Below are 13,082 nucleotides of genomic sequence, written 5' to 3'. Positions count from 1 at the left end.
TTTATACTATCAGTATTTTAACATACTAAAGTTGTGTTGTCTAATGGAACTAAATATATGGAAGAAGAACCAGGATGTTTTTAAGTTGGAAGGTGTGCCAATGGGCAAAAGCAAACCTGCATTGTAGTCTGGGAACTTTACAGAATCACCAAGGTTGGAAGAGACCTTCAAGATCATCTAGTCTGACCATCAACCTGGCACCACTGTAACCACCCCTAAACCGTATCCCCAAATGCCACATCCAGACACTACCCAAACACTTCCACAGATGGTGACTCTACCACCTCCCTGGGCAACTTATTCCAATGTCCAACCACTCTTTCAGCAATTTTTTTTTTTAATATCTAATCTGAACCTCCCACAGTGCAATGTGAGGCCATTTCCTCTCACCCTTTCACTTGAGACATGGCAGAAGAGGCCAACCCCCATCTGGCTACCACTTCCTTTCAGGTAGTTGTAGAGAGAAATGAGGTCCCCTCTGAGCCTCCTCTCTCTAGACTAAGCAACCCCAGCTCCCTCAGCCCCTCCTCATAAGATTTGTGCTCCAGCCCCTTCACGAGCTTCTTTGTTCCATCTCTGACTTGCTCCAGCACCTCAATGTCATTCCTGAATTGAGAGGCTAAGAACTGGACACAGGACTTGAGGTGTAGCTTCACCAGTGCCAAGTACAGATAGACAATCCTTTCCCTGCTGGCCACACTGTTTCTGATACAAGCCAAGATGCCACTGGCCTTCTTGGCAACCTGGGCACAAGCTGGCTCGTTTTCAGCCAGCTGTAACCACCAGGTGCAAGTCCTTTCCTGCTGGGCGACTTTCCAGCCACTCTGCCCCCAGCCTGTAGCTCTGCATGGGATTGTTGTGACCCAAGGGCAGGACCCTGCACTTGGCATTGTTGAACCACACTCCTTGCATACATACTCCTTTGATCAAGTGCCCCAGTGCCCTGAAGTCCATTTCGATTGCTTCAGGACTCATTTCTTCAATCTCATCACTACGGACCTGACAACTAATAGAGGCTAATAGTCAGAGGGTTGTAACAGATCAGGGAGTTTCCAAGTAAAATCCCTTACCCAGGCCCCAAGGAGGCAGCAGACCTCCCTGTGGGATGGGCCCTGCTGAAAAAAAAGCAGGAGTTGCAAATTTGCTGGGAATCATCCCTAGATCTTGATCTGCCCATTAGAGTGCTGAACAGCATGAAGGCCAGCAGTGGTGAAAACCTCTTGTCAGTCAGAGTTTTACTTGAACATGGGAGCAGCTGGATTTGATTCCCAGGTGAAATCAGCTCACAGATCTCGGTGCTGTGCCCAGTAGCTGTCATAAAAAGAGGCATGGCTGTCCTTGCAAACTTTCACAGTGCTTTTTAGTGTTAATGTGATTTATACTTGGAGCAGTTTTACCTGATGGCTAATATATACTCAAGAGAAATTTAGGAATGGATTGGCAGATAAATGCTTTATTTTGAATTTGCTGCTATTTAGCACAAGTATTGCAACTAAAAGGAAAAAGGTAGAAGAAATAAATGACATAAAATTTTCAGCAATATTTCTGGGATGAGCACTGGAATATACCTAATCACACAACTAATAGGAAAACTCTCTCTCCACTGGAACATCAAAACATACCCCTGGGCTTCAGAAAGTGTGTTTGAATCTGCACCAAAATTGTGCTTCACAGCTCAATCCTAATTTTAGTCACAATGCTGAAAAGCTTTACCAAATAGCACGTTCCTAGAATGACAGAGAATTGTGTGGGATTGTCGTCTTCCATGTGCTCATGAGGTGTCTGAGGGAACAGAGAGTGCCCACAAACCAAGGCCAGGTGGGGGAGATTAGATGGGTGGTATTTAGCAGTTGCCTTTGGAACCATTTCCCAGGAAGAATGTGTCAAACTCTTGCCTATCCTGCTGGGAATCGATGGAGCCTGGAACTGGGCTCTCTTTACAGCAACCCTTGGTGTAGTCAGTACATCTCACACTGCTCCTGTTTACCACCAGCACTGCGGTGTCTTTGTTCAGTCATTACTGGGCACCATGGCCAGACCCTCACTTGAAGGCATTGCTCATCTTTTACCTCTAACCTTTGATGTGAAGAATGGCTGGAGATGGTCCTGCTTTTGAAGGTGAGGCCTTTTATAGCCAGATGTTCATGTTGCTTCCGGTTAATGTCTCACACAGGAACTGATAGAAATTCTTTATACTCTATTTTATTTGCATCCATTTATTTAAAATACTGAGTCTTTGGGATTGGTGTGCATTCATCCTGGTTCATATTTGTTCATTTCTCCATGAGATATAAAACATTGTCTCTTAACATTATATTGCTTTTTAATCCAGTTCTCCCAAGAAAGAATTTTCTGAAAGAACAAAGTGGGAAGAAAAAAACACCACAAAAGGAAAAAGTCATATCCATAGGACAAACAAAGATTCATTCCTTTTAACCTAAATGCTGGTACAAATCTAGGGGTGAGTTTTCTTTGTCTGGCTGGCACAGGTGCTGGCTGAGCTATGCCATTTCACTGATTATTTTGTACAAATTATGTGATGACAGTCATCAAAACACCCGTGCTATGCCAGAAGCCCAACAGCTCCTTTTCCTCTGTCAGTGATAGATATCTGGGAAGCAAGGCAAATTTTATCAGCTCCCACTAATAAAGATTTGGACAGAGAAATAGCAAGAGTAAGAAATCATGCCTTAACATGGTGAGTAATAATGGCTCACTGTCCAAGTTGGGATCAGAAATATAAGCTATCCTGAACTGGTCTATACCTCTTCTTAGAAAACTGTGCGCAGGTCTTGTTTTCCCGCAAATAGTGTAAAAAAAAAATTAGTGGAGATTCCAAAAAGGGCAAAAAGTATGATCAAATATAGGGAGCAGATTCTGTATGAACACAGTAGGACTTGTCAGCCTAGGAAAGAGATGAGGTAAGTAGGTATGAAAACAAGAGGCAGGAGGAGGCTGGCTACAGAATATCACCAGATGCTTTTTTGAATACAAGAACCTGGCTGGGGGCATCACACGGAAGAAGGATCTGCAGCCAGAACAGTCAAAAGGACACTGACCAAGGAACTACAAAACAGTGTTGTGAATGCCAGAAACGTGCATGAATTTAAAGGGTCAAAATAAAGCCCATGGAAGTCCAACCCACCAAGAATCACTAATTACAAAAAAAAAATATTGCAGCTCTGGTACTTCTTCAGTTATTTGTAAGTGGTTGAAGGACGGAATGATATTCATTCAATGATATTATCATGTATAGTTAGCTGATTCTTTTCCCTATATGTTTGTTTGCTTCAGGTTCAATTTTGGAGACTGAATATTAGGGTAGATGAAGTTTCAGTCTGAACTATTATTGGCATTTTTTTGTTGATTTATAAGCTATGAAAGAGCTGGACAGTTCATCCTATATATGTGTTTCTGTGTGGGTGCATGCTCTGACAAAAGAACTGTTAGAAAATTAGGTCCTAACTAAGTAATACAAGTCATTGATTTTTAGCAGCAAAGACCTTGGAACATTTTCTCTTTGTGAATTACAGGAGCAAAGATCAAATTGTCTTTTTTTTTTTTCTCTCTCTTAGTTACTTTTGGCTTTACTTATAATAGGATGAAAAAAATTGTATGTCTGCATCAGACCCCAGAAAATACAAAGTATTTGAGTAACAGTGGAAAAGTATGTTCTTCCTGTAATCATTTGTACCATTTTATGAAATATCATCTAGCCAGGCGTTTATTCTCTGTCCATCTCCATGGTATCTTAAAGACTTAAAATTTTAAAGTAATACAACAAAATAACAAATTAATTCAATGTTTATCTGATATCATATTCTTGGGATAAAGATGATTTTAAGAAATTAAGTCATTTTTACTTACATCTGACTCATTCTTTCAAAGCTGGTTCATTTCACATGCACATACAGAAGTGTTTTTAAAACAGAATTAGCTCCCAAACAGCAACTTAGATACTTTTCAAATTATAACTGTACAGGCTGACTCCTTAAGGCAACACAGTTGAAATGCTTATTTAGAAATTCCACTTAAAATTATTACCAGTAGCAATTTATATTATCTGTTGTTGGATGTAATGTTGAAATAAATGGCTAATTAGTGTCAACTTGCCAGCATTTAGTTACCAAGCAGCTTGCAGGCTCTAGGGAACAGCTTTATAACCATCTACAGCACTCTCTTTAGACAAGAACCCCATTTAGCAATTGTCACATGTAATTTGACATGCCTGTAGTATTGCTTTATCCATAGAACTTCTTTTTGTACTCGCAGAATGGTTAGTTTCTATATTTCTACTAATGGTCTTTTTTTAAGTGATCTCCAAGTTAAAGTGGTTAACTGATATTTTCTCCCTTGCAATATATCTGCTTAGTCCCAGAGCTAGTCTACTACTTCTGAAGGCAGTTAATTGAGATTGGTTTATTCATATGCCCATGAGAGCCCAAAGGCAGGGCTTAAGCAGTCACTCATCCCTTGCAGAGTGTGTGGCAGTCTAGCTGATAAATTTTATTGCTGACATACAGTCCTCCATCCAGTAAACTAAGCAAAAAATCCCACCGAATAAGATGGCAGATCTCTCAGGAGAGCATCTCCATCACAAAAACCACTGCTGGAAGACTCAATTCTGAGTTACTCCATAATGGGACGTGATCTCTACATCACTTTAAACAAAAATGGGGTTTGGAAGCACAAGCTTCCACTGCAGAGATGTTCTGCAGTGATTGTCACAGTGTCAGTGTCACCTTCAGTCAGGACATGGCTTGGGCAATGGCAGGACCGCGTAGACTGAGAGCTCCTGCACTTGCCACAGAATTCGGGTTCTGTGTGAAGGGTTGTGCAAACCTTTGCCTACAAACTCTAAAGAAGGCACATTTTCACCTGTGTGTGTGGGTGATGGCCAGTGTATTGTGAGAACCACCATGATTTAGGGAACACTTGGAAAGGCAGCTTGCAAGTTTTACATCAAGAACAGTTTTACTGCTATGTTGCTTTTCTTATCAATATGAAGTGTTGGATCCATTCAGAAACATTCTCTTTTTCCTAAAAACAAACATGCTTATTTCTGCTTCTGAAGTCTGGGGGAAAAAACCAAACAGAAATGCCACCTCAGTAGTATGTCTGTGACTGTAATGCTGCTGTTGGGAGTCAGCTGAGCTGTACCTCTGGTAGCTTAAAAATCCCCCATGCAGCATGAACCAGAGATCATACTTCTGTGATGATTTGCTCAGGAACAGGTAGGATATTAAGTTTTCCTATTCAGTGAGGGAGAGATGGCAACAAAAGATATCTTTTACCTCTTTGAATTTAATATTTTATGGTAAATGAAGACAGAAGGAATTTGGTTATCTGAAACTTGGTCTGGATTGTGAGAAGCTGGGAGTGTTTCCTTGATCAAGCCTAAAAGCTTTTGCTTTTAACAAAGCAAAAGTTCCTGTGTTTTGACCTCCGAGTACTAAAGTCCTACCTGTGCAAATCTGTTTAAGTGAAAACCCTGGTGCACATACAAACAAAACAAAACAAAAACACAACCTCCCTCCCCCTCAAATCCCCTGACTTTTGTTAGAAATTCTGTATTTCAGGAACTGCTAACCCAGCCAGGTGCAGGGGCACTAGTTTAATTCTCTTGCACAGCAGGCTGGAAAACCCAGGGAGCACTACCACTTTTGAGAAGCAGATGTGGTTTTCATCATTCATGAATGATGATTCTGGCCAGCGCTTGAAGGAACATTTGTGGGCCCAGAGGGGACCACGTCCATCACTATTAGGCAGAAGAGAGGGCTATTGCAGCAGAGGGCCCTGCACAGCAGTAAAAGCATCCAGGAAGATTATTTGCAATTCCATGCAGAATCTTCCTAGGCTGGAATAAAATTTGAAGTAATCTGTGTAATGTTGTTCTGCATCTCACACAACCAGCAATCTTTTGCATTAGTAGAAATTGTTTTTCCAAAATCGTTAGGCTATTTTCAGAGCTGGCCAAAAACAGGACAGTAAGGCTGCAGATTCCTCATGGTTATTGTTTGTTAATGTCAGAGAGGATGGGAATGTCTTTTCCTGCCTACTCTCCTATACCGGGATGTAAGCGTGTGCCCAAGTGGGTGGCTGGCAGCCTAAACTCATGGGCCAATGAGCAACTGTATAATCTTCTCACCAGAGCAGCCTCTGGGGCTTCTCCTGGAGAAGAGGAAAGAGCCATTAGCTGAGGCAGGAGATAAGAGCAGATGCATCATCATCCCACCCAAGTGGATAAAGAGCCAACCCTGCACAGACCAAGCGAGCAGCTGGAGGGCAGGAGGATAGCCCTGGCCCTGGGATGGCAGGGCACTGTTCTTTTCATCAACTCCAGTGCAAAATTCTTGATCTCTGCCTGGATGACCTGCTAAATCTACTGGGAAGTGTCATTTGTCTCCCACACATGAAGGAATATGAGCTGTGCTGGCTTCTACAAAGATTGTTTAGTTTCCATGGATCTCATACTATTTCAATTATTCTTTGATCATAAATTGCCTTGCTTTTAAAATAAGTATTACCAAGTTAATTTTAATGTCTATCTATTTTACAACTCCATTATTTTCTGACATGTTTTACATGTTCGAAAACAAAAAATGTTACTAGCTTTCCTTTTCAGCAAACAATATGGGAGCAGACAACAGACATCAATCAATGTAATAATTCTTTAAAGAATGTAAATTAATTCGAACGAGGTGGAGGAGGGCATATGTACCTGTAACACGCATTTTAAAATGTTTCAGCAGTTGCATTTGGTTTTAATGGCGTTTACGCCCTCTAGTGTCAGAAAGCCTTATCGTAGCGAGGGTTTTTTTATCCTTTACTGTGTCTGCCAGTCTCAGCCTTGAGTATTTAGGCTTGGCAAAAATGCAAATGCTGGATTTATTCTTCCTATATATGTCCTCCAATTCTGCAGATTTGGTACAGAGGTCACTTGGGGTTGTTTTGACCCAAAGTGAGCTATTTCAAATATTAATTTCTGACGTAACACACACAAAAATATGCTAAATTACAAATTCTGTCATTATTTATTTTGACATCCACAATACACTTATTTTTCAATTGGAAAAAAAAAGTTACTCCTGTGTTAAAACAAACAAACAAGCAAAGAGGAGTTAAATAAGCAGCATTGTCCTTCTCATTTTTTAAGATTATTAAAGAAAATACACTGTCTCTCACATCAAGGAAAAATGCCCAAAACGTATGATTAATTTCAGTTATAATTTGGACCTTTGACTTACGAAATATTTCATCTTACAGCCATCAAAAACTGGGTTTCATTAGATTCAGGAATAAGATGAATAGCTGATGATGCCACAAATAGAGCCTGTGTTGCCTGAGATTTCTTGAATTATGGGTATGCAACACCAGATATATTCCACTCATCAGTTAGAAAAGCAGTAGTGTGTTGGCAAGTGGATGTCCATGGGTGAGATCTGACATGGCAATGCTGAGATTACTGGCTGGGCATTAGTAACCCTAAATGCATTTGTGTTTCCCAAGATCCTGCAAGAGCTCCGTCTTCTGTGTGTGATTCAAGCTGCATTTCATTCCCCCCAGTCTATCATGGAAAGTGCTACATCACACCCACGTTACTCACATCAACACTCTGAAAGATCCACTATTTGCAAAATGAAGGAATCCACTGGCTTGCTGTCTTGTCTTGCAGTAAGGAGTTAAATATGCAAAAATTATCTGTCACCTGATGAATACAAACAACTGAGACAAACATACATGCCTTTAAATCCATCCATCCATCCATCCATCCATCCATCCATCCATCCATCCATCCATCCATTCCTGTACAGTGTCACTTAGTGAACAGATATCCATGGACTGCAAGCAACAGCCCATCTGGCCTGTCTGGACTACATCTAGTAAAACCTAAGCATTAGTTTGATATGTTGTTTCTCACTTGTAATTTGATAAAACTTGATTGACACATCTAGTTTGTAATAGCCTTTTCTCTTCCCTTTTTTAGGGCTACTGAAGTAGAATGCACCTGACTGATATCAGGGATCAGTATGTAGCCTCTTTTTCTTCATTCATCCAGCACATAAAATATTGGGATGACACTTCTGACATTACAAAATTAGATTGTCAGTACAAATCACGAATGCCCAAAGACTGGCTTGAGCTTTGGCTACAATAATAGACATATGCAGAACAGACGATACAGAAAGCTATGGAAAGACCACAATTAGGGGAAAAAAAACAAATGAAGGAGAATATGTTTACAGTTCCAGCCTGAGGAAAAGGGAGACAAGCAGAGTAGCACTAGATAAAACCTTAAAATAGTTCTCTTTTGAAAAGGGAGTCCGTGAAAATTGCTTAATAAGATTCTACATTTGTTGTGTCTCTATGGCTGAAGAAATCAGATTTTCTGCAGAATTTAGAATTTGTTTTAGAGGTCAAGTATGAATTTTCCACCTTGAAATAGTAGCACCTCGAAGCTTCCCTGCCATCTGAAAATGGAGTTACAATGTTTTTTTAGTTTAGAGCTTCCAAAGGTTAAAACAATTGCAGTTAGGGTTATAGAAGGAATTTTCCCTTCATTTTATGTCCTCCATTTCCATTGTTGGTGTTCAGTGACATATGAGGTATAACTAAAGTTAATGTTTAATCCAGGAGGAGGAACTTCAGTAACAATTCTGACTACACACTAGACTAAAATCTGTGTCACTGTCCCAGAGGAGGGCAAGGCTAACCAGGGTAAATGTAGCAAAACCTCTGTTTTGTCACAAAAGTAACCAAATATGTTTCTCTCCCTGTGAGAATTGGGAAGACTAATTTCTTTGAAGTAATTTTTTCTGACCATAATTTTATTTAAACATCTCCAACACAGTGGTTAGCAGCAGGAGAAAACCCAATTATGTAAGAATTATTAATGATGTGAAAGGTATTACTAGCACTAAATAACAGACAAGCAGAATTACCTTTGGAAAATGTCACTGTATTGAAACTGATGCAAACTAAGAAAGAAAAGTAACCAAAAGCAAGTTATTTTAAAGTAAGTAGTATATGCATCTGCATGACGTTTTGTCCAGAAGGTAAGAAAAACATTGCAAAGTACCTTCTTGTGTCAAACAATCTTAAATTTTTTATTTCACTCTGTAACACTAAAACATTTTGAAAAGGCATCTGCTTATGTCACTGGTTAGGTCCACACATAAATACAGAAATGCTAGAGATAGATGAGCTTGTGGTTCCTGTCACAACTCCTAAAGCTTCAGTCTGCTCTTGATTCATACAATTATAGCGTCACATTATCAGCAGGATGAACTATATCCCTGAGCAATTTCAAGCCAAATTAATTAGAGCTAGCAATGCCGTCTGTCCACAGCTGCCATCAGTGACAATGTAAGCTTATGGAGGTCCAGCAGTTCAGCATTTCAAGTTATGAGCATCTAAACATAGGTTTAGGAATCTCATTTAAGAGATCTAATTTAAGAGCTCTAGCACTGGGCATGTGTAAATTTTGCATTTCAAAATCCGGTTGTGTCAGGTTTCTGTTGACACAGTTTGATGCAAGATATGAAAATACTTGGATTGTATCTGTAACAATGAAGTAAAACTAATGAATACTGTAAAGGAGAAATGTTTACCAGTGATTTGATCCTAGGAGTTCTCCACAAAGCCCACCACCCTGGCCCTATGCCCACTGCTTTTTCTATTCTGCCTGGAAAAAAAATGGGGTTAGTGAGGTGTTGGGGATCCCATTTGTCAAAGAGACCTTGAAAGGTCATTTTTCCACTTCCTTGCCCAAAGAAAAGAACAGTGGGGCATGCATACTGTTGATAGTCAGCTCTGGCTTTAGGAAGAATAAGCACCAAAAATGTCTGTGTTGTAGGGTGCAAATGTTGATGTGAATGAAAGCATGATTCTCTTTCTGGTATTTTTCCAGTTTTTAGTTATCTTTAATTAAGACCACCTATATTATTCATTTAAAAGATGGATTCTATTAAATTATGTATTTTTCATGCAATCCTGCATGTCGCAAAATGAGAAACTAATAGCATTCAAATTCTGGGGGGGGGCGGTATTGGCAGAAATATTGATTATATTATTCATGTGAATATTTTATCTTGGACATGCTTGGTAAAGCAACCAAATATTTATTTAACACTACATAATCTGTGTCAATAGTCTAAGACTTGGTCATCTGTATTATATCTGCCTGGATGACGATTTATTTGAATATTTATGTTCAACACTTTCCTCATATCTTACGAAATACAAACCATTCATCTTCACCTCCTTTTGACATGAGCTGAGCTCTCATTGCTAGAAGGTGTCCTCTAGCTTCATATAGTTTCTCCATCATCCCATATCCTCACCCTTTTATCCACTCCTTGTGATTAGGTACACAATTCGGACACTGACTTGAAGACTTCTTCCCTCTTCTCTTTTATTTTTCCAGCTCCTACTAAACAGACAGGTTTTGTTTTCCAGATAGTATTTTCTAAATACTGTCCCTCCTGCAGTTTTACTTCTTTCCTTGTGTTAAGAGTTTATAAATTTTTTGTAATAGGGAATGTGCTATCTCTCTGTTCACAAGCATACTAAAGTCACAAGCTAAAATCAATGTTTAATAATAACTTAAAACCAAATGGTACTTGAAAGTAATTCATCTTTTTATTAAACTCTGTAGTATGTAATTACATACTTCTCCCCTACAGAATATAGCAAAATGCAAAGAGCTAATAGCTCTTAATAAGTTTTCACTGGAGTGCCTTTACATACATCAGTAGTACTTTGTTCTTACTTGCTGGACAAAACAATATCCAACATCATAAAGAAAGGTGGTAACTTTAGTAATTCTGAGCACTGCCAGGATGGCAGTTACAATTTATTTGGTTGCTTGCTTGTGGCTTGAGTTTTTCATGTTTGCTTTCACCTAGACCATAGAAGGGACATCTGGAGCTCAGCTACTCCAGCTTCTCATGTCAACAACAAGAAGTTAGGTCAGCCATGCTTCTGTCCGGCCAAGATGAAAAAATACAATGATAGAAAGTCCATGATCTCCTGGGAAACCTGTTGCAAAAATGTGTCACCCTGCTAAATGAAAGTACTATATCAGTTTAAGTGAGACAACAGATTATTCAGTTTAGCATCTAATTTGCCAAGTGTTCTCTCTCAGATCTTGCCGGTGAATCCGATGAGTTCTTTCAACAAGTGAACAGTGTAAGACTGAACTTCAACACTGATTTTTTTTTTTCCTTAGCAAGGTCATTCTCTCTCCATTGCAATCCAGGCAGCCAGGGAAGAGTACAGCAGGTAAAATGTGATGTACCTGCCCAGTTTGATAGACAGGAGACCCAAAATTTTTTTCAAACTAAAATTATTTGTGCACAACAATGGGCATGCTGCATATATAAGCATATGTGTATAAAGCATTATCTATATGTAAGTATTATTTGCAAGAGAAGTAAAAGCTATTGTGCAATTAATTCATTGTGAAATTAAATAATTAGAAGAGATTTTGTCTTTACTAAGCCTTTTGTTTTCTTTAACCCAGGTATGGTGATATGGTGCCAAAGACAATAGCTGGCAAGATTTTTGGTTCAATATGCTCCCTGAGTGGGGTCTTGGTCATTGCTCTGCCAGTTCCTGTAATTGTCTCCAACTTCAGCCGTATATACCACCAGAATCAACGAGCAGACAAGCGCAGGGCACAGAAGGTGAGCTTCTAATTTTTCATCCTTATGTTGTTGAACAATAGATAAATATGATTTTCTATATGTTGTGTGTAATTATAGTGCATATTTCTTAGCAAGAGGACCACTATATGTATGTGCTACATGCCTAACCCACGTCCTAGATGCAAATACTGTCTTATTTTTAGTGAGGAAAAAAAACCCAACACAAACCAAAGCTGGTTCATTTGTCTTTTTCGTCAAAATGTACAGGCCTATTATTTTGGTAATTCATCCTACTTGTTAGACTAGATCTAGTATTTTTAGGCAATAGCTGCAGTCTCACCCACTGAAGATTCGTCTGCATTTTTTCAGGCAGACTTTCTTTCTACCACAATGTTCTGAGGGAAAAAAAAAAAAACAACAAAACAACCAACCAAACAAGCAAAACCCCCAAACCTAATAATGATTTCTAACATCTCTGCTAACAGATTGCTTCACTAATCCAGGTTTAGTTTAAGTTCCAGATTCAGTCTCTGAGGGAATCTGATTGTTGGGCAACTTGTCTCTTCAGCTCTATTTTGTTTAAAAGGCTTCAGATAAACAGCTCAATCAGGTAAAAATGAAAGTAAAAGTCTGTTTTTCCAGCTACCTTGATTTGCTGAGTCTCTCACTAAAATATCCACTCAATCTACAAGAAGACTGTTTCCTTCCCTGACACATATGGACAAGGTCAGGGGCTGGGAAGAGAAGTTTTTATCAGGAGTGATGCAGCCAAGCCTGGACAGTCACTTTCATCTCCACATCACTGCCAATGCACTAGTTCCAATCCACTTCTCTGAATTCTGAAGTGCCAGGCAGCTCAGAGAACATCCATTGTCACCTGAAGCCATGTTCTGGGAGCTGAGATCCCTTCTTTCCACTCCTCTGCGAATGGCAGTCAGAAGGCTTTGGATGCCACACAGGTTGCATGATTGTCAAGGCTAGGGTGTCACCACTTGGGCTTTTTGTGGACCCATGGCCTCTCTTGAGAGGTCCTGAGTCTACAGGGGTCTCAGGAGAGCAGGATCATTGCTGGGGGAAGTGTGCAGGCAGACCATGCCTGGGGACTGCATATATAGACCAGGGAGCACAGGCAGTTGCAGGCTGCATCTGCTTCATATCGACAACAGCACCAGGGTCGAAGATAAAAAATGTTTGTGTGTTTCTTTCTGGCCACCTTTTTGACTGATTTCTTCATTACAAAAAAATAAAAACAGTGAAATAAATGTATGCATTCTCAGAATATCTTAAAATCAGGAGGAACAAAGGTACATGGCCAAGAAAGTCATAGGCCCAGGAGGAAGATACAGCACCCTTCAATGGCCACATCTTGGAAAAATGCTGTCAGATGAGGAAAATGGCTATAAAAAGAAACCAGGCATATCACAAGAATTTCAT

General features: G+C 39.7%; 1 protein-coding gene across 3 annotated transcripts in view; it reads left to right on the top strand.

The window, feature by feature from the left end:
- The window catches only part of KCND2 (potassium voltage-gated channel subfamily D member 2), a 265,435-nt gene that overhangs the window by 233,901 nt on the left and 18,452 nt on the right, over positions 1–13,082 (top strand). For all 3 annotated transcript variants that reach the window (XM_039570537.1, XM_039570538.1, XM_039570536.1), the window contains exon 3: positions 11,525–11,687. In XM_039570537.1, coding sequence (XP_039426471.1) covers positions 11,525–11,687 — 163 coding nt within the window. The remainder of the gene's footprint in view (positions 1–11,524; positions 11,688–13,082) is intronic.

The sequence above is a fragment of the Corvus cornix genome, chromosome 1A (genome assembly GCF_000738735.6).
Source record: "Corvus cornix cornix isolate S_Up_H32 chromosome 1A, ASM73873v5, whole genome shotgun sequence".
Taxonomy (NCBI): Eukaryota; Metazoa; Chordata; class Aves; order Passeriformes; family Corvidae; genus Corvus; species Corvus cornix.
The sequence above is the reverse complement of the archived record's forward strand: the minus strand, read 5'-3'. Positions and strand labels throughout refer to the sequence as shown.